This window comes from Anas acuta, chromosome 1 (genome assembly GCF_963932015.1).
Source record: "Anas acuta chromosome 1, bAnaAcu1.1, whole genome shotgun sequence".
Lineage (NCBI taxonomy): Eukaryota > Metazoa > Chordata > Aves > Anseriformes > Anatidae > Anas > Anas acuta.
This window is the reverse complement of record NC_088979.1, coordinates 151,963,209-151,986,269: the sequence shown is the minus strand read 5'-3', so window position 1 is coordinate 151,986,269 and position 23,061 is coordinate 151,963,209. Positions and strand designations below refer to the sequence as shown.

Below are 23,061 nucleotides of genomic sequence, written 5' to 3'. Positions count from 1 at the left end.
GAGAGCTCTGGTACCTCTCAGTGCTCTGGTGCTCCCCGCCCACCCTTGGGCTGTGAGGTTTGCTGCCTGTCAGGCCCCCAAAGCCGGTGCTGCAGGGAGAGAGGTGGGGGAAAAGAGAGGTCCCGGCTCCGTCGTGAGTGCGGAGGAGGCTGAACAAAGCGAGGGAAATGCCTTCTCTCTCTCTAAAGTCCTCGAGGAGTTCCCCCACGTGGACAGATGAAGCTCTCCCCAGCCAGGAGCAGCCTGGTGGTGGTTTGTGGCGTGGTTGCTTTGGTATTAAAAATACCAGCGAGAGCTTTCCAGCTGACAGGGAGGGGAAGTCTGCCTCACGCCCCCGCAGGCAGCGCGCAGGGCACCGAGTACACAGAAGGAGCCGGGCTGCTGGGAGCAGCACGGCGCAGACCTCGCCAAGAGAGGGGGGTGATGGTCTCTCAAAGCAGCCCTGAGCTTTCCCCTGATCATTCCTTCTGCCTTCGCTCTTAACAGCCCTCATCCCAGCCTGGCTCTCCTGCTGCCCCCTCCCCAGCCCACATGGACCTGGAGCAGCAGCAGCAGCAGCAGCAGCAGCAGCAGCAGCAGCAGCAGCAGCACACGTCGCTTTTTGGAACTCCTCCACCTCCTCTCCCCGTGCCCTCGGTCCCAATGAAAGAGCCACCAGGCTATGAAGAGGCCATGAAGCAACAGCCAAAGGCCCAGGTGAGGGCAGTTCTCCTGTTTCCCTTGGAGAGCAGGTGCAAAGGTGCTGTTGTGAAGCCCTTTAGATTCCTGATCCGGGCCAGTAAAAGAGCACGGAGACCAAACTGTCCCTTTCTGAGCCCTCTTACGGAGGGTTCTGGTGCCGTGCCTCTGGCTGCCCCCTGTACAACAACAGCCCCACCCCTGGTGCCTGGGGAGCTAACCCGTCCCTCTTCTCCCCAGGAGAACGGCTGCTCCAGCCAGCAGATGGACGACCTGTTCGATATCCTCATAGAGAGCGGAGGTAAGGAGCTGAGGCGGCACTTCCCAGCCCTGGGGCTTCAGCCTGGAAGTGGCAGCGAGCTGATGTGCTTGGCTGTCACCGCTCTTTGCTCCCGCATCCCTGGCAGGCATTAAAGCCCCTGGGGAGACGCCAGCAAGTTTTGGTGTGCTTAAAACATTTCTTGGTGGCTCTGCTGCATCAGAGCTGGGCACATCTTCCCTGCCACACCGGCCACAGCTTCAGTTCCCCAGGGGTTGAGCTGCAAAGCGGGGTCTCTGCTGCCCAGCGGGGTGGGAGGGCTCCCGCTACCAGCGGCAGAGCTTCTCCTCACCCCGCTTCGTACGTTTGCTCCCTACACAGAGATTTCTGCCGACTTCAAGGAGCAGTCATCCCCGGCTGGAAAAGAGCCCCCCGCGGCCCCCGCCTGCCCCTCGCCGCCCAGCAGCCACCAGGCCTCGGAGCTGCCGGGGCCGGGCTCCATGGGGCAGCCGGTGCCTGTGGGCCGGCTGGAGGACTTCCTAGAGAGCAGCACCGGCCTCCCGCTGCTGACGGCGGGCCACGACGGGCCGGAGCCCCTGTCCCTGATCGACGACCTCCACAGTGAGATGCTGAGCAGCTCGGCCATCCTGGACCACCCGCCTTCACCAATGGACACCTCGGAATTGCACTTTGCTCACGAGCCGGCCGGGGGCATAGCCCTGGATCTGGCTGAGGCTAATTTGGACAGCATGGACTGGCTGGAGCTGCCGGGGGGGTCCGTCATGAGCCTGGCTCCCCTCAGCACCGCGGCTCCCAGCCTCTTTTCCACAGACTTCCTTGATGGACATGACCTGCAGCTGCACTGGGATTCGTGCTTGTAACTCTGTGAGCGGAGACTGAAGGGAACGGGCGTGGGAGGGCACGGGCATGCAGGGGGAAGAGGCCAGTCAACCAAAAAAAAAAAAGAAAAAACACAAAAAAAAACCCACAAAAAACACACAAAAAAAAGAAAACAACAAAAAAAAAAAAAAGAAAGGAGCTCCTAGTATTTGTACTCCTCCCCCAACAGTGTCCTTCCTGCACGAAGCAGGCCAGGGAGGCTGCAGCTCTGGGGCTGGCCAGCTCGGGTGAGGAGGGAGCCGGCAGGAGCTGTGTGCTGGGATGTTCCTGGGCATGACTTCCCTCGCGCCTCACTGCAGGATGTGGCAGGATTGGTCCCGAGCCCGTCCCAAAAGCAGCAGCATGCTCCTTGCAGGGATGGCAGCTCCAGGAGGCTGTCGGGGAGGGCCCGGTGTGGCGCAGGGCCGCGGGGAGCTGGGCAGAGCAGGCAGCTTTTGCCAACATAGCCAAAGGAAACCAGGGTTTCCCAGCAGCCTGGTACTGTCCAAGCTGGTTTCCCAAATCCTGCTGAGCTTGGCAGAGGCCTGCCCGCTGCTTCACTTGCTTTGGGCTGCAGAAACGGTTCGGTTCTGTTTTTCTTTTCTTTTTTTTTTTTAAGGTGCTAAAATCCAGATCCTTGTGTGTTAACCCTGTCCTTCGCTGCCCCCAGACCTCTGGCTGTGCCTGGAGCCCACCCCTCGGCCCCAGCCGCCCCTGGGGAGCGTGCGGCGGGCACAGCTGGCAACGAGCAACATATCATTCGGGGCCACGTGCAATCTCTCTTCTGCCTTCAGCTGCGCTGTTCCTCCCTGCAGCAGGTGCCTCAAGCGTAAGGAGCTCCCCACAGCCCTCCAAAGGGGTGCCCGTGCCCCAAGGAAGGCTGGCAGGGCCCACAGGCAAGGAAAGGGAAGAGGTGCTGCCCCAAGGGGTGAGAAAGGAAGGAGCAGCTGCTCTCGGCTCCGCTGCAGCAAATCCTCAGTGCTTCCCTGCAGGTCTGTGAGGTAAAAGGTTAAAAAAAAAACACCCTCGCTGCTCCCTGCAGGCTGCTGCCCTGCGCTCTTTGCAGCACAAGATTTTGGAGACTGGGCAAGGGCCGTGTTATAGCCTGTTCCCCCCACCCTGGCAGCTGCCCAGCCATGGGACCATGTGGGCACAGGAGGCGAGTGGTTTCTTACGAGGAAAGTAGGGTGGCGTGGTGGAAAGGGGGATGAGAACCTTCCCTCCAAGGTTTTAAAGGCTAAGGGGGAAAAAAAAGAATGAGGCTGCCTGTTTGTCGTACTCAGCAAAATCAGCTCCTTTTAGCCCGCAGTGAGCTCAAGGTTAGCCCTCCCTCCCCCCCCCCAAAAAAAAGCAAAACAGCTGTGTGATTTCTTTTGTACAAGGAATTACCAAGTGGCAATTAGTAAAGAATTCAAGTATCCAAGTGCAATTTGCTCCTGCAGGAGGGTGGGAGCACTCCACCTGCAGCCCCCCGCTCCTTGCTGGCAGTGGTGCCAGCGCCAGCGCCCGATTTCACCCTTCCCCTGGGTGGGCGGCGAAAGGAGGAGTTCCCGGTGCTCCCCTTCGCCTTTACCTCCCCACCTCCGCTCGTGAAACCTGTTGGAATTCATTCAATTTGCCCAACGGACTTGAAATTGGCTGAGGAAACCTGCGACCCTGCCGGAGCCCCTCCGCACAAAGGGCTTCTGCCAGGAGAGCACACCAAAACCTTGTGGCCAGGGGCAGGGGGAAGACAGCGCCTTGTCCCAGGATATCCCAGAGTGATCTTTTCCCTGAGACGTGCCCGGAGGAGGCCAGCCCGGTTCTCTGCTTTCTTACTATTATTTGTTTGAATAATAGTTCAATAGTTCTTTGTTGGAAGAGGTATTCCCCTGGAAGGACGTTTTTTGCACCCATTGGGAAAAGAAAGAAAGAAAAAAAAAAAAAAGCCTGATGTTCTGCCTCTACCTTGAATGTAATCCTGAATCTTTCTGCTGTAACCACTACTTGTTTGTACCGTGTATTTGACTAGCACGCACTCCCCCTTCCACTATGCAGCGAGCGGCGAGGGGTGGGCAGCACCGCCCGCGAGGGACGGCGCTGGGGCATGGGATCCAGAGCGAGTGTTCAACTGGAAAAGGCGACGAGGTGACGGGGGAGAGAACGGATCTTTAAATTGAATTATTTTTTCAGTTACAAATATTTGAAGAAAAAAAAAAATCCATTTTATTAAAAAAATTCCAAACAGCCACGGGCTCCGAGGCGTCTCTGCTGCTCTTGGACAAACCCCTCCACCTGCAGGCACTGCTGCTGGCCACCAGCAGCCCTAGTCCCTTGGTTTTTGAGTATTGCCTGTGTTTCAGGGGCTCAAGTTACTGAAGACTTCAGGAATTAAATCCATCCCCGGCCCTGCGCAAAAACAAAGGCTCAGCCCAGCGCTCTCCCAAGATGCAGTTTTTATTTACAAACCCACGGAATAAAGGGCAGTAAGAATCTAGTGTCATCTCACGAGTAGTTTTGTGCTCACAGACAAGCGCTTTCAGTAGAAAGTCACAGACTCCATATCCAGAGCCACCACCACAAAGCAGCAATTCTCCCCTCCCGCCCTGGCCCTGCCGCCAACCGCGGGGCCAGGAGGACGAGTTAAGTCTCCCTGAGCCAGCTCCCACCTGAACCCCATCCTGAGCTACAACAGTGCCAAAATATACACACGGGCCTGGAGATAATTTACAGCTTTTTGGTTAACGGTAAAAATCAGCTAGAGACTAAAACGACAGCATGAAACACTCGGGGGCTTTAGGGGAGTGTTGGTTTTTGTCTCCCAGAGGAGACATTCCGGTGGTAGCGGGGCTGGTGCCCTCGGGCACCTCGTCAGCACCCCGCTGCCAGAGCAGTGGGATGAGGCCAACACCGATTCCCCTTCCCTGCCCCGGCCCCAGGTCAGGGGAACCCCTCCAAGTGCTTGGGGCTTCGCCTCCCCTCTCCCTGTTGGAGGCGAGCCCCTGGCTGGTCCGGAGCAGTGGCGCCAGCCCTGCTCCCACAGCCCCATTCCCCCCATTTCCACCTTCCAGAGCCCAAAGCCACCCCGCGAGGCCATGGCCGCCCTGGGGTCTGCAGCTCTGGCAGCCTCCCGAGGGGGATTTTGTCATGGGTACAAGCGTGGGGAGGGGACGGGGTGGGGGAGAGGAGCGTGTGCCGTTGAGAAGGTTCCCCGGGCCGGGGCGGGGTGTGGGTCACCCGTCTATGTCCCAGCTGAAGAGATGGTGCTTCACCAGCATGTCCTGCACCCCTTCCTTCAGCGGCTTCTTCTCCTTCTCCTGCAGGGAGACAGAGAGCCGGGTCAGCGCCCCGAAAAGTGAGGGGGAAGCATCCGCGGGTGAAACGCGGGCACAGGAGCCAGGCAGCTCCTGCACTGCCCACCTCCAAGCAGCGGGGAGAGGCCCTGCGGAAAACGGCTCCATCCGCACCCTCCGACCCTGCCCCAGGCCGTGAGAGGAAGGAGGGGAGGAGATGCTGCCCACTCACCTCCCTCTTTATGGGCAGCTCCCAGTCCTGAGACAGGCTGAAGGCGAATTTGCAGAGGACCCTGGAAGGGAAGGAGAGCACAGCCCGGCGCTCAGGCACACACCCAGAGCATGGTCCCAGCCCGAGAAAAACGCCCAGCTGAAAGGGTGGGGAGCACCTGCTGGCACCGACAGAGCAGCAGCAGCTCTCCACCTTCCCCTCTTTCCACCTCCTCCTTGGACTTCCCTGGGAGAAGCTCAAAAACACGACTCAAGTGCAGCCCCTACAGAGCCTGACACAGCAGCGCAGCCCCGGGCTCTGCTGCACCACAGACACGAGTGGCTGAGGGAAGCTGTCCACGGCCCAGGGCTCAGCTCCTGCTCCCCACAACCCCATTCCAGCGCAGAAGCAGCCCCTTGGTGCTGTGGTTGTGCAGAACGAGCTCTGCCCCCGGCTGTGAGGGAGCCAGGGGGGCAGTGCAGTGCTGAGGGGACAGGCAGCTGCTGCCTGCTTGGCACCACAGCTCCCCAGGAGCCAGGGCTTGCCCTAAATCCGGCGGGCCCAGCGCACCCCATTAGGCTGTCTAGACGGTTGCTGCTGCCTCAGCACACGGAAAGAGATCTCAGCACTGCTGCTGGTGGGAGAGGGTCCAAAACGTGCCACGGTGAGGCCCAGCTCCCACGGGGGAGGAGGAAATCCAGGCGAGGCCCGAGGGGCCAGACTCACCTCAGCTCACACTTGATCTGCACCCAGCCGGGGCTGCGCAGGAAGGACCAGGGATGGAACCACTTCTCCACGGTCTGCAGGCTCGAGCACAGCACCTCCAGCCACAAATGTAGCACCTGCTCGCTGCGGCGAGGGGGTGGGGGCACGTTACTCGGCTGAAGCCATGGGAAGAAGCTCTGCCCCTTTGGGACAGGCCGTTCTCAGCCCCAGCCTCGACCCCAGCCCACAATCTTGTCCCCAGCACACCTCAAGGACCCCAAGGCAGGCTGAAACAACTGCAGCTTGTGAGCCTGCTCTGCCCCCTCCCAGGCTCCTCGCACCCCCGGCGCTGGGGGCGGCAGGCCCGGGTGACTCACTTGAGTCCCACACAGATGAGGGAGCGAAGCTTCACGTCCATCTGTGCGTGTGCGGCGTCGTGCGTCATGTTCACAGCCTGAACTGCCTGGAGGGCAGGAAGATGTGGTTACTGCCTCCTCGCAGCTCAGCCTCAGCCGGGGCCGAGCTGAGATCCCGTGTCAGCAGCACAGCCGAACGCTGCCCCCCCCAGAGCCCCCCAGAGCGCTCCCAGCCTCACCCAGTGCCACCCACCAGCATTACAGGGGCTGAGGCTGCCAGACAGTTCCCATTTGTGCCTCTCCCCAGTTGGGGAAGGTCAGGGAGACTCCCAAGCACTTCCCTGAAGGGCAGTGCCCTCCAGCAGCCCCCCCAGGAAACAGCCCTGTTACCAGCTGGGCTGGGGCAGCGCTCACCCGGTAAAGCAGCTCCTCTGGGGTGAGGACTTTGCCATCTTCATCAAGCCTGAAAAGATGACAGCACACAGCTACGAGGAGGCTGGGGCACCCCCCCCAAGGTGGAGAGCAGCAGCTTGATGGGCACGCAGGAGCAGTGTGCGAATAACAGGGCCTTACCTGTACGTCTTGCAGAGCACCAGGCGAGAATACACCGAGTCAAAATCCCTTTCCACTTCCCTGCTCGCAGCCTAGGGAGGCAGAGGGACAGTCAGCACACGACCCTACATCGCCCTACAGCCCCTTTGGCCCAGCCCTAGGAAGGGAAGGGAGCTGCCTCACCTCTTCGATGAACAGCCAGGGGTGGCAGGCGCCCCCCAGCAGCGACGGCTTCTTCAGTCCGTGCTCGAATATGGACTTGAGGGCTGGACACAGCGTGCCTCGCACCAGGTCCGTCACCCCTTCCGTCACCGAGTCGTCGCCAGCAATGGAGTACTGAGGAGCACCAAGAGCCAGCTCAGTGCACTGGGACAGCACACGGAGGTGGTGTGCTCACCCACAGCTGCTCCACGCACGCCTCCTTCACTCCCAGCCCCCTCCCTCGGCCATTTATGATCTTGTGTGAGGCGCCACGGTCAGTGCTGGCCCCCTGGGACTCGCTGGGACACCAGTACTTCTGTGCCCAGTGCTGCCCCACGAGGGGCATCTGCTCTAAAAGCTGGCATCTCACCAGGGGAACCAAGGCACTGCTCCCTCGGGCACAGCTGCTGGGGGACAATCCACTGTGGTGACCAGAAAGCACCGGCAAGATCCACAGGGACAGCCTCAAAGGAGGAAGAGAGCACAGGCAGAAGGAAGCAGGCTGAAACCCTGCCCCAGCATCCTGCTGCGTGCCTGCCCTACGGCTGCTCAGCTTTCCCAGAGCCGGTCTCCAAGCACTGCGCTCAGCTCCCCACAAATGCACTCAGTGAGGGTAATACAGGGCCCTTTTCAATTAGTATTAGTATTGTTTAATTACCTCTTTGCTCCTCTCATCCAAGATCTCCACAAATTTTGCAGGAAACCAACCTACAAAGGACGGACAAAAGAGGTGAGCCTAACAAACAGTGGAGATGAGAAACCAGTGGGGCTGAGAATAAATCAGAGTTCATGGAGTCCAGCCCCAGAGAAGGAAGCAAGCAGCCTGAAAAATCACAAGAATTCAGGCAACTGCAGGAGGAAGCCAATTATGGGATCCCGCCCACCAGCAGCAGAGATGACATGCACCCAGCCACCATCCTTCGCATCCCACCCTGCTCCCCAGTTGATTCACCCATCCCCTCAGTGCAGCCTGCCCCGCTCTCACCTCTCAGTCCATTCAGCTCTCCCACCCAACAGTGCTCGTCCTTCTGGGAAATGATCTGAAAGACAGGGGGTGGGAAACAGGGGTTGAAGAGCGTCAGACGACGACTCGCAAGCAGCAAGGAATGGAGGCAGGACACAGAACTCTCCCCCCACAGGTGAGGAGGGCTACAGCTGCCTGTCTGTGTGTGCACGATGAGGAACTGCCTTCTCCTCTTTTGCCAATGCCTTCATCTCATGTGGTGCAGGGTTTTCAATGGCAAAAAGCTACTGCAAACATAACGTCATTCCTCTTTCCCCACTTCCAGATGGGGCGCCCACAGCTAAAAGGCAAACGGATGCTTTTACAGCCTTACCACAGCCTGGTGTGAGGCACTGAACTGGCACCAAATCAAGCTTTGGCTCTGCTGTATGGCAGCCAGGAAAGGGCCTTTGTAGTTGTGTTGAGAAAGACCAACAAAACCATACTCACACCCTGCCTCATCCCAGAGCCACCCAGTGCTTCCCTCGGACCCCCAGCTACCCTGAGCGGATCTCCCAGACGGGCTGGGTGTTCCCCGTGCTGCCCCTCGCACCGTGATGATATCGTTCTTGCGGAAGCCCAGCTCGTCGTCGTCGTGGCGCTCGAAGTCCAGCAGGGCCTTGGCGCGGCGCCGGCGGTTGCGGGAGCAGGCCACGTAGTTCTCGTGGTCCCGCTGGTGGCTCTCCATGCTGTAGTCCGGGGTCAGGTCCTGGCACAAGGATGGAGAGCAAAGAGGAATGAAGACCAGAAGGCGACTCCCAGCTCATCTCCCAGAGCTTACAGCGCCTGTTCGGCACGTGGCAGCCCCCATCCCACTCACAATGCTGCAGTTCTTGGGATCCACGCACTGGAAGTGCCGGGCCACCTGCAGGATGGCCTCGCGGAGGTCAGCCACCAGCTCCGTCTGCTTGATGTTCTTGGCTTTCAGGGCCTCCAGGTCGTCGTCCCCTGGTGGAGCCCATGCAGCCAGGGGGAAGGTGAGGAAAAGGAGACCAAGCACAAGATATTTATTTCTTATTAGTGCCAGAAATCAAACAAGCCTGCCTGCATTAAGGCAGGAACCTACTGCCAATCTATTCACTAATGTAAGAATTATCTACAAGGCTGTCCCAATTTTTAAGGAGCTATTTCCAACAAATACATGGGACCGGGAGGACGCTGTCTGGGATCTTTCTGGGCCACTCAGTGTGCCGAGCCATTGCTGCACTGCCTGCACAGCACACGGGGCAGCACCATGCTCAGACTCAGAACTAGGGACACTGCAAAAAGTCTCCTGGAACTGAAATTCTCTTAAAACTGAAACAGCTTTTGTGAAAACTACTTAAAACTTTTGCACGGTGTACAGGGTGAGAGCATCTCCTTCACCGAGACTTGAAAAAGATGCGAAAACCAAGACAGGCCACTTTCCTGTGTCAGCCCAGAAGTGAGAGCCATGAGAGAGAAGCTTCCATCCTCCGTCACCTCAGCGTCCCTAACAGCCAAAGTTCAAAGACTTTGGTGTATACAGATGGTCATAAGTACAAAATAAAAGTAACCCAACTTCCAACTTTTACTAATTCCCACATAAGCTGCCAAAAATCCAATTCATTTATGCAGAAAGACACCTACTGGTATTGGTTATTTAGGCAATGAATGCATCTGAATGCCTTAAAAATTGGGTACGTGATTAAACATTTGCTTCTTTTCCTAAGAAATATCATTTGTTTTAAATTCAACGTGTGTTTTCCTAGATCTGTTTTTGCTATGCGTCCACGAAGAATAGCTCCTGCTTACTGAAAAGTGATTAACGGTGTCTTTTAATCCAAGTGATACTAATTAAAAAGTCCCAAACTTTAAGAACATAACTGGAAACACAGTATTAGATTTAAAATGATTTTTATAATTCTTTCCCATTTGCTCTATTAAATAAGAGAGTCAGATTTAGACAGAGAGCATAAGAGAAAAACTGAACTTTGCTTCTGGACTAGAAGAGGCTAACGCACACAAACTCCCAGGCCAAACAATGAAAATTAACAAAACCTCCTCCTAAGGCAATGGGGTAGGACGTAAGAAGCCTCACTGCAGGTTCAGAGAGAGAGGAAGATCGTAAATAGACGAGTGATCACGCAGACCGTGGGGGAGATTCCTGGAAAATTCACGCTGCTGAAACAGAGTGTGACTAAAGAAGAAACTACAACCACAGCCACGCCGGCCGTGGGCTGCCCTGGTTTCCACAGATTGCTGACTCTTTGTTTCATCGTTTGGCCCCTTCTGGCCGAAATCCTGCACCCTGATGAATCCCACCCAGACACGAGCAGGAGAGCCAGGAAGAAAGTTCTGCACCCTCGCACCTCCAAACACACAAAACACAGAGGAAGGCGCCTGGGGTTTCCACCAGATTCACCTCGCTGCACCTGGGGGTGTTTCCAAAACAGGAAATGAGTGCGGGACTGGCCACGTGTGATGAGGCTCTATTTTGAGCTGCAAAGACCGAGCAGTTGTGCAGAGGAGGACGAGACCTCCTGGGTCTCCTTGGGGCAACGACCAGCTAAGAGGAAAAGGGCAACATGTACGGCCTTTCGTCGCTTCTTTTTGCTATTTCTTTGTTAGAGATCTGATCCAACCTCTTGAGGCTCAGCTACAGAAAGCCCTGGCTGACCCGATCTAGCATGAACACAAGAGGTCGGACTACCAACCTCCTCCAGGTCCCTTCCAAGCAGCTCTCCAGTGATTCTGTGACCCCTGTCCAAGTTACTTCTACGTCTTCATTCTCTCTATGGAAGAAGAATTAGGTTCTGGATAAATCCTTACTCCCACCCAGAGCAAGACTAGGTGCCACTAGTGGTAAAACCACTATCACACACGTTTTAAATAATGTTTTAGTTATTAAGGATAACATTAGGGCAAAAGCATGACAGTCACTGTACTAAAAGCCACCTCATCTCAGTGATCATCAATCATCTTCCACCACTGATACATTTTGAGACTTGAACTTCAAATTTGCCTTGTTGCCTGGGGATACTCACTATCACCTCCAAGGAAGGTGCTCAAACTTGGCCAAGAGGCTGAGACACAAGAAAGATGCACGTGGCAGCTACGTTCCCTACAGATTCAGCGTGTACTGACCGTATGATAGCCTTACACTGAAGAGTTCAGGTTGCAGTCACAACCTTCCCAGCCTTCCTGCCTTTCTTCACTTCTGCACGCTCAACCTTACAGCCTCACCAGTGCTGTACTACCGTTTTTCTATGCAATGCTGTGCGTGCGTGTAAGCAAAGCCTCTGACAAGATGTGAGCTTCACCGAGACCATCAGAAAAGCTCTTCTCTGAAGAGACCAGTAAAACACAGCTTTAAATTTATTCAGGCCATTTCAACCACAACTGGAACATTATCTAAACCTTGTAAACTCAGTACATTCTCCTTCCCCGGAAAAACAAATTTCTGTGGTGAGATGTAGCAATTTCAAGACAGCTAGCCAGTTGCATAGAAGGTGATGACAGTGAGGTTTACGATAGAAAAGGCTATTACAAAAGCCACAGAAGTTATTTTTGTATCTGTGCAAAACCTATCCTGGCCATGTGCTTTCTGGACGTACGCTGGGCGAGCTCATAAGCAGTGAGAGTAAAGAATCAAAGATGTTTGTTCGTGACATCGAACTCTTGTAGCAGGTAAGGGGAAGAAGCACGAGGGATGTCTGCATTTTTAAATTTTGACTTAAAAAACTTGATGGATGACCCACTGGACCATCCCGTCCTGTCTCAGATCTTCAGAGACGATGCTCCTGAGCTCAGAGGAGCAATATCAGGAGACAGCAGCATACAGCCCATGGACTGCACGTGGTCTGCCAGAAGATGTGTTAGAGCCCTGGGCACAGGGCTGAGCTGCAGCCCACTGTCAGTCACCACTTCAGGACTTACCAGCTGATCTGAAACTCACTTTCTGAGCTCAGACCAAAGCAAGTGAATAGAAAACTATACTTCTTCCATCTTGTCCTTCATTTCTAGCTCCCTCCTCTCCTCTTCTCAGAGTTTCCCTGTCACTCAGCACCCTCCCTCCTAGGTTGCCAGATCCATCCACACCACAGGGCAGGCACAGGACTGTCCTTACCGAACAGCAGAGAGGTAATGCCAGATTTCCTGCGCTGAGTCCTGCGCCGCACAATCTACGGGGGAGAGAGAAAAGAGAAAAAGAAGGAAAGTGCACACATTACAGCAGATTTAGTACAGGAAAAGGAAGCAACCCTCCACAATGGTCAGGTCTGAGCAAGGGGTCCTGACAGTAACTGCTGGAAGGGGCTGACAAGTGACCCAGCAATTTTAGGCAGTTGTTCTGGTTCCAGCTGCAGTGAATCAGCTCTCCTGCTTGACCTGCTCCATGTGCAACACGTTATTTATAGCCCAATTATTACGAAAGCATAATTGAAGTTCGAGAACCAACCGTGATTCAACTGAATGATTTTAGTTTTAATTCCACCTGTTGCCAGCAGCAGTTCCACAAGTAATTGTGTTTAGATTTCTAAGTGGATGCCCATTACGTTTCAGAACTGCACGATTGTCTGCTGATAAGCACACAGAGGAGCATCCAGAATATATCTTCCACTCAGGCTTGACAAACCGGAGCTACTACATTTGCAGCTGCAGACTGCAGTCTGAGGTTAAACACAAATGAATTTCTTTTTCAGCTTCTCAAAGGCTGCCGCTGTTTTCTGACTCTCCCTTCCAGAGTTATTTCAGCATATCGGTTTCTCACTAATGCCTTCATCCCACTCTTATTGCATTTCGTGTGCTCAGGTTAATTCCAAGCGATCTGGGCACTCACTTTGGACAAATTGTTGACAGCGGTGCTGGAGTTGAGCAGCTGCCCTTGGTCGGCAATGAGGTAGGCCAGGTGCTTGCGACGCTGGGTCTCCACCGCCACGTCCGTCAGCGAGCCCGCCACGCGCATGGCCTCCCGCAGCAGCACGTCGGCGTCCTCGATCTGGCTGGGGATGTCCGACAGCGTGTTGAAGATCGAGGCAGAGTTCTCGGACTGGATCAGCTCGTCCTCCTGCAATGATGCCATCATTTTACCACACGGAGCAGTAGGTACGTGACAGCTCTGCTCCTGGGGCTGCTGGATGCGATTTTACGCATCCTCACAGCCTGGGCACTACTCTACTGCACTGAGCTCCGCTCCCCAAACTCTATTTAACATCCACCATTGAAATGAAGTCAAATCAATCAAACAGAAGCTATTCCACCAGGAGCAGGCACAGCAGGGATCTTCCTGGGGTCAAGGAAAGGGAAACTACTCAGTCTCACATGCTGTGCAGCACCTGCTGTGCTCTACCTTCCTCTTACTCACCTTCGCCCTTCACACATTTTCCCAGCCCACACATGGTTTTGTGGATACAAAACCTTGCCCCTAAAATTTGCCATTAAGCACTGAAATACTATAAAGAAGGAAGAGGGGGTAGGAGTTACCTTCATGCTGAGCATGCCCAGCGTGAGCTGGAACAGCACCAGGGAGCCCTGGTAGAAGAAGAGGTCCCAAATGCGCAGCAGCAGCTTGATGTGGACGACGCTAGCGAAAGAGGTGAGGAACCAGTGCAAGGTGATGAGGGACAGCTCTGTGAGTAGAGACACAGACAGGAATCACGACAGGGGAACTCAGCCAGCCTTTGGGGATGGACTCCCCCGAGCGCTGCCCTCCCAGCTTAAAGATGACCACGCATTGCCATGGCCTCCAGAGCCAGGAGGTTTGCTCCTAGCTCTTGTTCTCCCTTTGTGAAAGGAGCACAGCGATCTCTGCCTGCACAGCACCCTGGCCAGAAAAGCTACAGGCACATTTTTACCGATGTCGTGCTCCTGGAGCAGCTTGTCCAGGCGGGGCAAGTACTGCACGATGAGCTGCCGCAGGACGCGCTGGTCTGTCTGCACCCCCATCAGGGTGGTGCTGAAGTAGGAGGCAGGGACCAGCTCTTCAATGATAGCGCACATCATCCAGAAGGCATCTTCCTCTTCCAGAAAGAGCAGCAGGGAGGCAGCCACCTGGGATTTGAAGGAAGAAAGCCTGCGTGCCAAGCCTGCAGAGGAGAGGAACTCTCCTCCCCTCCTCACACAGACCCGTGCCTAGGTGACCAGCACCTTCTTTTCTCTCTACTGTCTCTCCTGCAGTCTCTCCCATGGAAGGGATTTCTCCTCAGAGAGAGGAAGCCTGTCTGTCCCTCCCCCACGGACAGACTGAATTATTCCACCCCTTTGGACACACGCTGTTGCTCTGCTCCACCTCTCCTCAGAAGTGTTCCATGCGGAATGAATTTCCCTTCAGCTAGTCTGGAGGCCGCAGTGTCTGGTAGCATTGCCTCAAATCCCAAAATTGCCTCAAGTCCAGCACAGCTGTCACAGACAGAGCGACCCCACTGCAAAACCACCAGGAAAGCAACTCACCATGCCGGTGCCTTGGCAGTAGCCAATCTCCGGGTAGAGCCAGGCAAGCCCCCGTAGGATCCTGCGTAGCCGTGGCACCCCGATGCTGTTCATGTTGGAGAAGCAGGCGTTGCTGGGCATCGTGCGGAGCAAATCCTTCTCAATCTGCCAGACAGGCACGAACGAGGAAACGGTCAGCTGGCAGCACCCGACGGCCTTCTGCTCTCTGTACTTACCCGTGGCTCCTTGCCTTAGGGAACTCTGCTTCCCTCCACAATTCTCAAGTCCTTAAGGACTGAGGAAGGCCCTGTCCAAGCGCCTGGGGCCAGTTTAATAGCCTCATAACACATGCAAAAAAAGCCAGACAGCGACTTGGTGGCTCCTAAGAAATATTTGTCTGCACTCAGCCCCCCCAGCTTCAGAGCAGGCATGCTGGTGGGGGAGATTTCTCCTGCCCAGTCAGCACCAGGCAGTCTCTCTCACCTGTTTGGCAGCAATGGTCTCGTCGTTAGAGCTATTTTTCACGATATCCCGATACGACATCTCGGAATTCCTCTTCTTCTGCAAGGCCCCAGAAAGGCGCATCCACAGCTGAACAGGGAGAGGAGGAGCCACTGAGAGCCATAACCTGGCACCCTCTCAACCAAAAGAAAGCAGTCTCGTTCCTCTGCCTCTTACTCCGGGCACGGGGTTGTGCCCAGCCAGGCAGCGCTCTCACCTGTGGCCTCATGCTGTGCGGGATGCCGGCCAGCACCAGCGAGCGCAGCTTGTCTGAACGCGGCAGGGTGACCTCGATTTTGTCCCAGGTGAGGTCGCCCACGTCGTGGTTGTGCGTGAACTCCAGGTGAGCCTGCCACTTGAGCCTCTGCTGCGGCTCCTCCGTCAGCGGGAGCCCCAGGAGCTTGCTGGAGTTGGTCTCAGCACCGTCTGGGAGCAAGAGAAGGGAGAGACATGGAGACAGGTGAGGAGCAGCACATCCATCTGAAGAAAGCACATCAAAACATTCGTGTCTTCCAGCCACAGCACGGGAAGGCAGAGCTTGGTTTCTAACTTTCTTCTCCATGTAGCAATTTTTTGTTGTAAGCAAAAGGCAGCGAAGCCTCTGTTCACTCCTGATTTACAGCAGAGCATGGCAGGAATGAAACAAGACCCTGGCAGCAGTCGTCCTGCTGGGTTTTGTGAGGATCTGTAAATCAAGCTGACAAAAGCAGAGCGAGCCTCGGCGGCGACAAGCAGAAAGCCATATGCTCACGCAAGTAATGAGGCACAAAATGTTAACTTCGGGGAGAGCTAATCACCAAAAGGATCTTTAATAAGAACACTGGCAAATTCACGATGAGAGGGCACCTTAATCTTGGGCCATCTTTCTAAAATATACTTCAGTGCCAGCACAGGTTTGACGTAAGGCATCCTTCATCCTAACACAGATCCCAGCAAAGCAATCCAAACCTTTCTGCTGGCTTCAGGACGCACAAGTCTATCAAACGCTCTGTCTGAAGGAAACTGCTCTCTCTCAGGTCATTGCTTCGAGAGGATCCTCTACAGCTCAAGGTGCCTCAGGGCACGCGTGCAAACAAGCTCTGCCCTCACGCTGCATGGCCTGAGGGCTGGAAACGTCCCCATTCCCAAATGGGGAGGGATGGGGCTGGCTTTACCTTCCTTATCAACTCGGAAACCGAATTCGTCATACTTGAACTCGGGCTGCTCGATGGCCTCTTCTTTCTGGGGGTGTGAGGAAGGAGAACAGACACTTTCACCACTCCAGCACTGCACAGCCCAGCAGGTACCAGCAGATACCGCCCCGTCCCACCGCACCGAGCCCTCTGAGCCACTGCGCTCCTCGCCCGGAGGTTAAAATCCTCCAGGTGCCTCCATCCTACAAGCCCACCTGCTCATCCCGTGCCCTAGCAGAGCTCCCAGATCAGCTTTAACCTGCCTCTCTGGGTGCAGCTGCCTCTGGCAAACCCTGCGGGCAGGTTACACAGCTCCAGGGCTGCCTCCTTCCTTTCTGCTCTGCCCACCTGGCAGCAAGCCCTGAGGCGAGCCCTTCCTGCCCTGTGCAAGCCGCCCAGAGCAGCCTGATGGTGACAGAGGCTCCCTTCGAGTGTCAACATTTTCACAGTGGAGCAAGAGTTGCCACACAGCAGGGCAATAACTCGCCCAAGTTTCTTGACGCCCTGCAAGATCCTCTTGCGAGAGCCACAGCCACAAGACAAATGAAGGTCGAGTGGCAAACAAGTGTCTGCAACCACACCCCTGGCGGAACAGTGCCTCCCTCCCTCCTTTCCCCTACGGTGTTTGGAGACCCCAAAAGCCACCAGGGTCCCTTATTTTTTCTGCACAGAACCAGAGCATTTACCCTCCCTGCCCCGCGCCGTACCTGTGTGTATTTTGCCAGGATCTCCTGTGGCCAAATGCTGGGGGTGAGCGCCGAGAAGGGACCCCCAGCAGAGGGAGTGTGGTGGCCTAAACAGAGAGAGCAACACGCAGCAGTGAAAACCCAGAAGGACTCCCCGTGAACACGCACACTCTGCCAGCCAGGCACCAAAATGGGAGATCAGAGCCCTCCGCAGGATGCTCATCTGCTCCCCTTGCTGATGAAGGCCTGGGAGGCTGCTGCCCTCCCTCCGAGGTTGCCAGCCCACGTGTAGAAAGCTGCAGCAACCCACGTGCACCTGCCATGGTCTCGTGTGCTCCAGGTGAGCCCCTTCCCAGCCTCAGGTGGTGTCCCCCTGAGCAGCTCGGCTTCCCTTGGCATGGGGGAAGACAAATTGCATTTCATTCTCCTCCTTCCTCTGTATTCAATGGCTGAAGCAGCCTCAGCACAGGGCAAAAGGAGGAATTGAGCTCTCCCTGAGCAAAAAGGCAGCTGTGTCAGAAGGAGCAGGGCGCTCGCCCTCCCTCTGTTTTATACAGAGAAGTATGGTAATGAAAAGGACGTCTACAGGAACCCGTAACTTTGCTCTACTAAGCTGTAAATTAAGAAAGAAAATGCAATCAAATAAGAAGGTCTGTTTTTGTCTGCTCACCTGACATCGTGCTAGGTAAGGCTGATTGGCAGAGGCTGCCCACTGGTCTCAGAGGTGAGAGGTCACTATCCTGTTACAAACAGGAAAAGAAGAATTGATTATGAGGGCATCTTATCAATACATATCTGAGAGCACAGCGAGGGACAGTCAGACCCCTCACGCACAAATTCCCCACAGGAAAATTAAATCCCTCAGTATTTAAGCTCCCCACAGGAAAATTAACCTTCAAAGAGTGGAATTCCCTCTTGATTTCACACCTATCAGCTAGAAAGAGCACGGCATCATCTACCAAATTCTGTGGGACACCACCAGCATTGCTGACTGAAAGTATGCCAAAAATCAAGCCCAATTCCATCACACAGTGAGTCCTGTATTTAATTACAGATGCTAAAACAACACCTGATCGTTCTCTGAAGTCACCAGCCGTGGAGAAGGGACTGGAATGGTGACGAGGGTTTGAGGGGTGTCTTTAGACTCAGGAAGTCGGAAACAGGTTTTAGGAGCATCAGCACAAAACAGGAGCGATGTGTGTTAGGCTGTGGCATAAACTCTTGAAGGGCACTAGGAAAGTCTCTGACAAGGCTTTCCTGTGATCAACTAGCCCAGAAAGTGGAGAAGATGCCAGGGAGAACCCCCTGCAATGAGCTAGGCTCCTCTGAAATGCATCAGGTAACAGAGTTCATGATGAACCAGCACACAGCCTCCTTACCTTCCTGGCACCGGTTCACAGCAGATTCAGACAAGGGGTTTCCAGTACAGCAACAGAATAGTTTGGTGGTCAGAAACAGGCATTTATTTTGGGCTTCAGGATAATTCGTATAGCTCTGTGTGTGTGGGAGATGGCGAGAGCCACCTCCAGCAAGCAGAGAAAGTCGGGATGTATCAGCCACTCGAGCTTATTTAGGAAAGAACTTGGGAGAAAATAATGTTTGCACACCTCGGATGGATTTTCCAGCTTCCCCTTTGCAGTACAGCTGCTCCTGGCTGCAAAGCACTACAAGGTTACACTGCCGCTCCTGCCTCTGCATCTCAGCAAGCAGCTGCAGCCTAGAGGAGCCTCGCTCCAGCACTCAGATAAGCAGCTAGGAAGGCATCTGGGAACACAAAAGATAAGGCTTCTTCCTCCCAGAGTCAAACAGCTCTCGGCATGAGACAGGCCGACATGGCTGAACAGACACTGTGATCTGACACCAACTCTTAGAGCAAAAAGGAGGAAAAAAAAAAACAAGTCCAGCTTTTGTTTCCGAGGTTATGTTGTCCACACAGTGACCAGCTGCTTACCTGCGAGTTCTGTGAACTCTCCCCTGTCCTTCTGTCAGCCCCACTTGCTCTCTTAGCACCAAGTTTGCCCCCACTAAGACACCACAAGGACTAGGAGACCAGACTCCAGGTCCCAGGGCAGGTGCAGCGCTGGGGAACACCTCCCCCTGCCCACGTCACGCAGCCCGGCCTCCGCCTTGGCAGCAACAGCTCCTCTGCTGGCCTTCCTCCCCTGATATCAGGGCGCTGAACAAGGTGGGCAGGTTTTTCCTGCCTCTGGTTCCTAGGGAAACCTTCCTGAAAGCCTGGCCTCCAGGAACTTTTCGGTAAGATCCTTATTTTGGAAGGAAAACTCCTTCCCAGGGATGTTCTTCCTCTGATGATTTTAGCCAAACAGAACTAAAATCCGGCAGAAAAGCAGCACTAAGGAGTTTGACAAAGCACTGCTTTTGTATGCTGCAGACCCTACAACGAACAGCCATGCAGGGAGCAAGCAGCAAACAGCACCAGAAGGAGAACAACCACAATTCTTGCCAGACTTTCATCCACTGTCAGGGAAGCATCGCACACAATCTCTTCCTCTGACACTAAGCACGGGAAAAAGCTCGACTTCCCACTGAACACGAAGCAACGCTCTGCACGCAGCCAATCCCCCTGCCAGCTGCCTTCCACTGCTCTCTACCTTCTTCCTGTGCTTAAAAAAAAAAAAGACAAAAAAGTTTTAGGAAAGACAAGTGATTGCAAAGCCACAGTACGCAACACAAGGCCACACGCTTTGTTGCAGTCCTAGAAGCTCAGGACTTTTGTTTTGGAAAACAAAAAGGTTTTGTTTTCCGAGTTAAAATCCTGACTTGCAACAGGCAAGGGGAGCAGGAACCCAGTAACCCCGAACCTGGTAATTCCCCTTTGCCTTCCCTTCCCCCAGAGCCTTCCCCTTCGGGCCAGGCAGAGGCACATCCCGGAGCTGCAAATGCCATTAGTTCCTCGAGTCAATATTTGCTCTGTGCGTACGCAGGCAGAAGGAAACTCCAGCTTCACAACTACCTACGTAAGCGATGAAGCACAGACGAGAAGCAGGCACCTCCTGCCCTCGTGTCCCAACCCTGGCTTTCCCATTATTTTCGTGGGGAGAGGACATGCGATGGGAACACAGAGCGCTCCTCCCATCTCACATGAGGAGGTTCCGCCAGCCCAAGCTCTGGAACAATAGCTGAGGGCTGCTTGTTTGTTTTTTCAAGTCTGCATTGAATGGGGATGGAAAAAAAAAAAAAAGGGCCAGGACACAAACTACACAGAGGTGTCTGCTCCCACCTCTCTCGCTGCATGGTGAAACTCTCCTCGCTTCAAATGCGGCGGGACGAAACCCGTGGGTGCCAGAGGGCGGGTTTGTGAGAGCCCACGTCTTCAGGGAAGGCTGCAAAGGTGGCTTCACATCAAATACTGCTACACAAACACAATCCAGAGGTTTCTGGTTAGCAGCTAAGTGGACCCCAAACACCTTTCCGTGATGCAATTTATTGATGTGTAATAAAAGGATGCTTTCACCCAAATAAGCACGGTATAGCACCAGGGCACTTCTGCAGAACTCCACAAACTCATTTTCCTCCCAAACTTTCCAAAAGATGTTTCTAACCTGGCTCTCCATCACATCCAGAGCCAGCCCACAAGCTCCCAGGTGGAAGTTTGATTCCCAGGCTGCTCTCATCCTACTGCTCCCAGTGGCAGAGGAACAGCCTGAGGAATGACTCTGCCTCGGTACAGCCTCTGACGGATCTGCAGAGCTTTAGTTGCCAGGGCTTGTCATTCCCACGCAGGAAAGGCTGGATCCAGGTCACTTCCCCTGTCACCGTGCTGCTCATGCACAAACAGTCTCAGCAAGAGAACCTCAGCCTCACCTAGCAGGTCTCACTTCATTTAGCTCCAAAAAAAACGGCTTTTCAAGGAAAATATCTCCCACAGCACTCCAGATTTATCCCCTCCGGGGCTCTGTCTTTCCTGAACTCAACTTTCTGAAGAGGCTAAACACTCAAAACACCTGCCAGGGCTCCAGGACTGCTTGCAAAGCTCCCATCTAACACGTCGCGTTAGACTACTCGGATCTTGCTCCTGCAGAAGCGTATATACATGGGTAACTGAGAGGAAAAACAAAAGCAAACTACGTGACAATCATTAGCATTTGTAACAAAGCAAGGCAAAAATAACCACAGTTCCCATTTCTGGGGATCAGGAAGAATTCTTGCCCAGAACAAAAGGGCTGTCGGGTTATGGACATTCTCTCTCATCTCTGAATCATCCATCAGGTGTTACCCAGCCAAGAAACTGCACTGACTGGGCAGCGACAACAGTTCTCATCATACAAATGACCAAATGCTATCTTTTTCTCTCCCATCTCATAAAACAAATACATTTCTACCTCCCCTAAGGCACTTTTTCTTTTTTTAAAGCCAGAACCAGAATTGCTGTTACCAGTATCACTTGTTGCAATCCTGTATCAAAACAGCTGAGAGTTCCTCAGAGCCAAAACAAACGTGGCAAGACAACATCCTCCTCCTCCTCCTCCTCCTCCTCCTCCTCCTCCTCCTCCTCCTCCTCCCCCCTCCCTGGAGCCAGCAGCAGGACAGCAGACAAGCACGGCGAGACACAAACACCCCTCCCCAGTCACCCTGCGTGTCTCAGGATTTGCCTGTCTGATGAAAGGTGGCAAGGAAAGAAGTTCAAACGAGACCTTGTGCTGCTGAGGATACAACGCTGAAATGCCAACACCTCTCCAGCTCTCGAGGGACATCTAGGACACTGCATTCACCACGTGCAGTGAAACTCTCCATCCACCTCATCACATACAGAGTCCCTAAGATCCTATCGATTCATGTTTGGATAGGATCAGGGTCACTGATGTGATGCAGATCACCAATCAGCAGCTGATCACCAGCTCCAGGAGCTGTAGGGCCACACGCCCCAGCACATCCTTACCTTTGATAAAGTTGCAAGGACTTCTTTTCCCCTACAAGCTTTCTTCCCTTCTCGTGTTTTGGTAAGAAGCCTCCAGTTAACAGCCAGGACAATGGGCACCAAGCACCCCAATCATTTCCAAAACAGCTGCGATGCCAAATGCAGTACCGCTCAGGGCCAAACTCCCTGGTTTTTTGGTCACAGCAGCCTGACAAGCACGGAGCATGGCAGGCAGCGCGGCACCACGCAGACCGATTCATTAAGGATGCGACCGAGGCCCGCAGCTCATTTCATGCAGATCACTGATCCAGCAGTCCCTACGATTACCAAGCCAACTCTCTGGGGTAGGACCCAACCATCCTTTCCGCAGAGGGCAAACCACACACACACACACACACCGTGTGCATCCGGAAAGCCGTAAGGAAATAAATCTTTTCCCTCCCAGCGCTCTGGAGCAGCTGCAAAGCTCCTCAGGTAGCCCAGCCAGCAGCCCTGCCCCGGCACGGCAGCGCCCTGCTCCTTCTGCTGGGGGGTTTTTGGGCTCCAGCCTCCCGCCACCGACCACCTGCTGAACACCTCACCTGCAGCAAGCTGTGGCCTCGCTCTCCCGTGCATTGAAGCCGACGGAGCCTCCATTTCCTCGCGGCACTTTTACTACTTTATCCCGACCCCCCCCCCCCCCCAACCTCCAAGAGCATCGCATTGAGCCATGACTGAGGCATCGTGAATCATCGTGAGTGAGGATGCTGTGCCGTCACGGACAAACCAAAAAATAACAAAAAAACACAAAGAGCATCGCTGAAAGCCACCTGTTCGGCAGGGAAGCACCTGCTCGGACACGGAGCCCCCTGGGAAAGCCGGGGGGCAGGAGGCAGGCACAGCGGGGAATGGTCCCCCCCCGACCCCACCACCCCGAGGGGAGGGAAAGGACGGGAAGGGAAGGGGAAAAGCAGGCGAAGGGAAGCCCCAGAGGCTGAGGGGCGGCCGGCCGAGCCCCCCGGACCGGCTCAGGACCCCCCATCCCGCCCCGGCTCACCTGCTCCTGTCAGCAGCGGCGGCGGCGCCCCCCCGCCTCGCCGCCCGCCCGTCCCCCCACTGCGGGCGCCCGGCCCCGCGGCGGCCCCACACGCCGCTCCGGGAGGCGCTGCGCGCATGCGCGGCATCCGGGCGGCGGCACGGGGCACGCCGGGGGTTGTAGGCGGCCGCGCCGCTGCTTGCCTCAGCGCCTCTGTCGGCGATAGGGGCTGCCGCGAGGCGTGTCGCGATAAAACAAGCGCTTCCGAAGCGCTTTCTGGCGGTACTGGGGGAAATAAAGGACGC

General features: G+C 54.9%; 2 protein-coding genes across 12 annotated transcripts in view; one reads left to right on the top strand and one right to left on the bottom strand.

The window, feature by feature from the left end:
• The window catches only part of MRTFA (myocardin related transcription factor A), a 73,400-nt gene extending 70,228 nt beyond the window's left edge, over positions 1 to 3,172 (top strand). For 4 of the 6 annotated variants that reach the window (XM_068667103.1, XM_068667086.1, XM_068667073.1 and 1 more), the window contains 3 exons: positions 487 to 696; positions 919 to 979; positions 1,319 to 3,172. In XM_068667103.1, the coding sequence (XP_068523204.1) occupies positions 487 to 696; positions 919 to 979; positions 1,319 to 1,818 (771 nt within the window). In that variant the 3' untranslated portion in view covers positions 1,819 to 3,172. The remainder of the gene's footprint in view (positions 1 to 486; positions 697 to 918; positions 980 to 1,318) is intronic. The other 2 variants (XM_068667078.1, XM_068667113.1) reach the window with 1 other exon arrangement.
• A 1,064-nt stretch (positions 3,173 to 4,236) lies between these two features.
• On the bottom strand, positions 4,237 to 22,928 carry SGSM3 (small G protein signaling modulator 3). Of its 6 annotated transcripts, none has more exons than XM_068667120.1 (22): positions 22,778 to 22,928; positions 17,533 to 17,602; positions 16,884 to 16,969; positions 16,159 to 16,225; positions 15,222 to 15,430; positions 14,987 to 15,094; positions 14,525 to 14,668; positions 13,930 to 14,125; positions 13,559 to 13,704; positions 12,915 to 13,142; positions 12,204 to 12,258; positions 8,937 to 9,064; positions 8,670 to 8,825; positions 8,099 to 8,153; positions 7,772 to 7,821; positions 7,096 to 7,248; positions 6,934 to 7,004; positions 6,775 to 6,823; positions 6,382 to 6,467; positions 6,026 to 6,148; positions 5,321 to 5,381; positions 4,237 to 5,112 (listed from the first exon to the last, which is right to left on the bottom strand). In XM_068667120.1, exons 2-22 carry the CDS (start codon positions 17,537 to 17,539, stop codon positions 5,029 to 5,031), a joined length of 2,262 nt encoding a protein of 753 aa, XP_068523221.1. In that variant the 5' UTR covers positions 17,540 to 17,602; positions 22,778 to 22,928; the 3' UTR covers positions 4,237 to 5,028. The 6 variants fall into 6 exon arrangements, with proteins under 6 accessions (XP_068523221.1, XP_068523254.1, XP_068523227.1 ...); XM_068667153.1 differs by lacking the exon at positions 22,778 to 22,928 and adding an exon at positions 22,323 to 22,389; XM_068667126.1 differs by lacking the exon at positions 22,778 to 22,928 and adding an exon at positions 21,763 to 22,237.
• Between the last annotated feature and the right edge of the window lie 133 nt (positions 22,929 to 23,061).

Excerpts from the sequence above, each read along its gene's own strand:
- SGSM3 (XM_068667120.1), bottom strand. Across the intron at positions 6,824-6,933 it reads GTGCTCTGCAAGACGTACAG|GCTTGATGAAGATGGCAAAG; the intron begins GTAAGGCCCTGT and ends TCATCTTTTCAG. Across the intron at positions 6,468-6,774 it reads CAGAGGAGCTGCTTTACCGG|GCAGTTCAGGCTGTGAACAT; the intron begins GTGAGCGCTGCC and ends CCTGCCCTCCAG.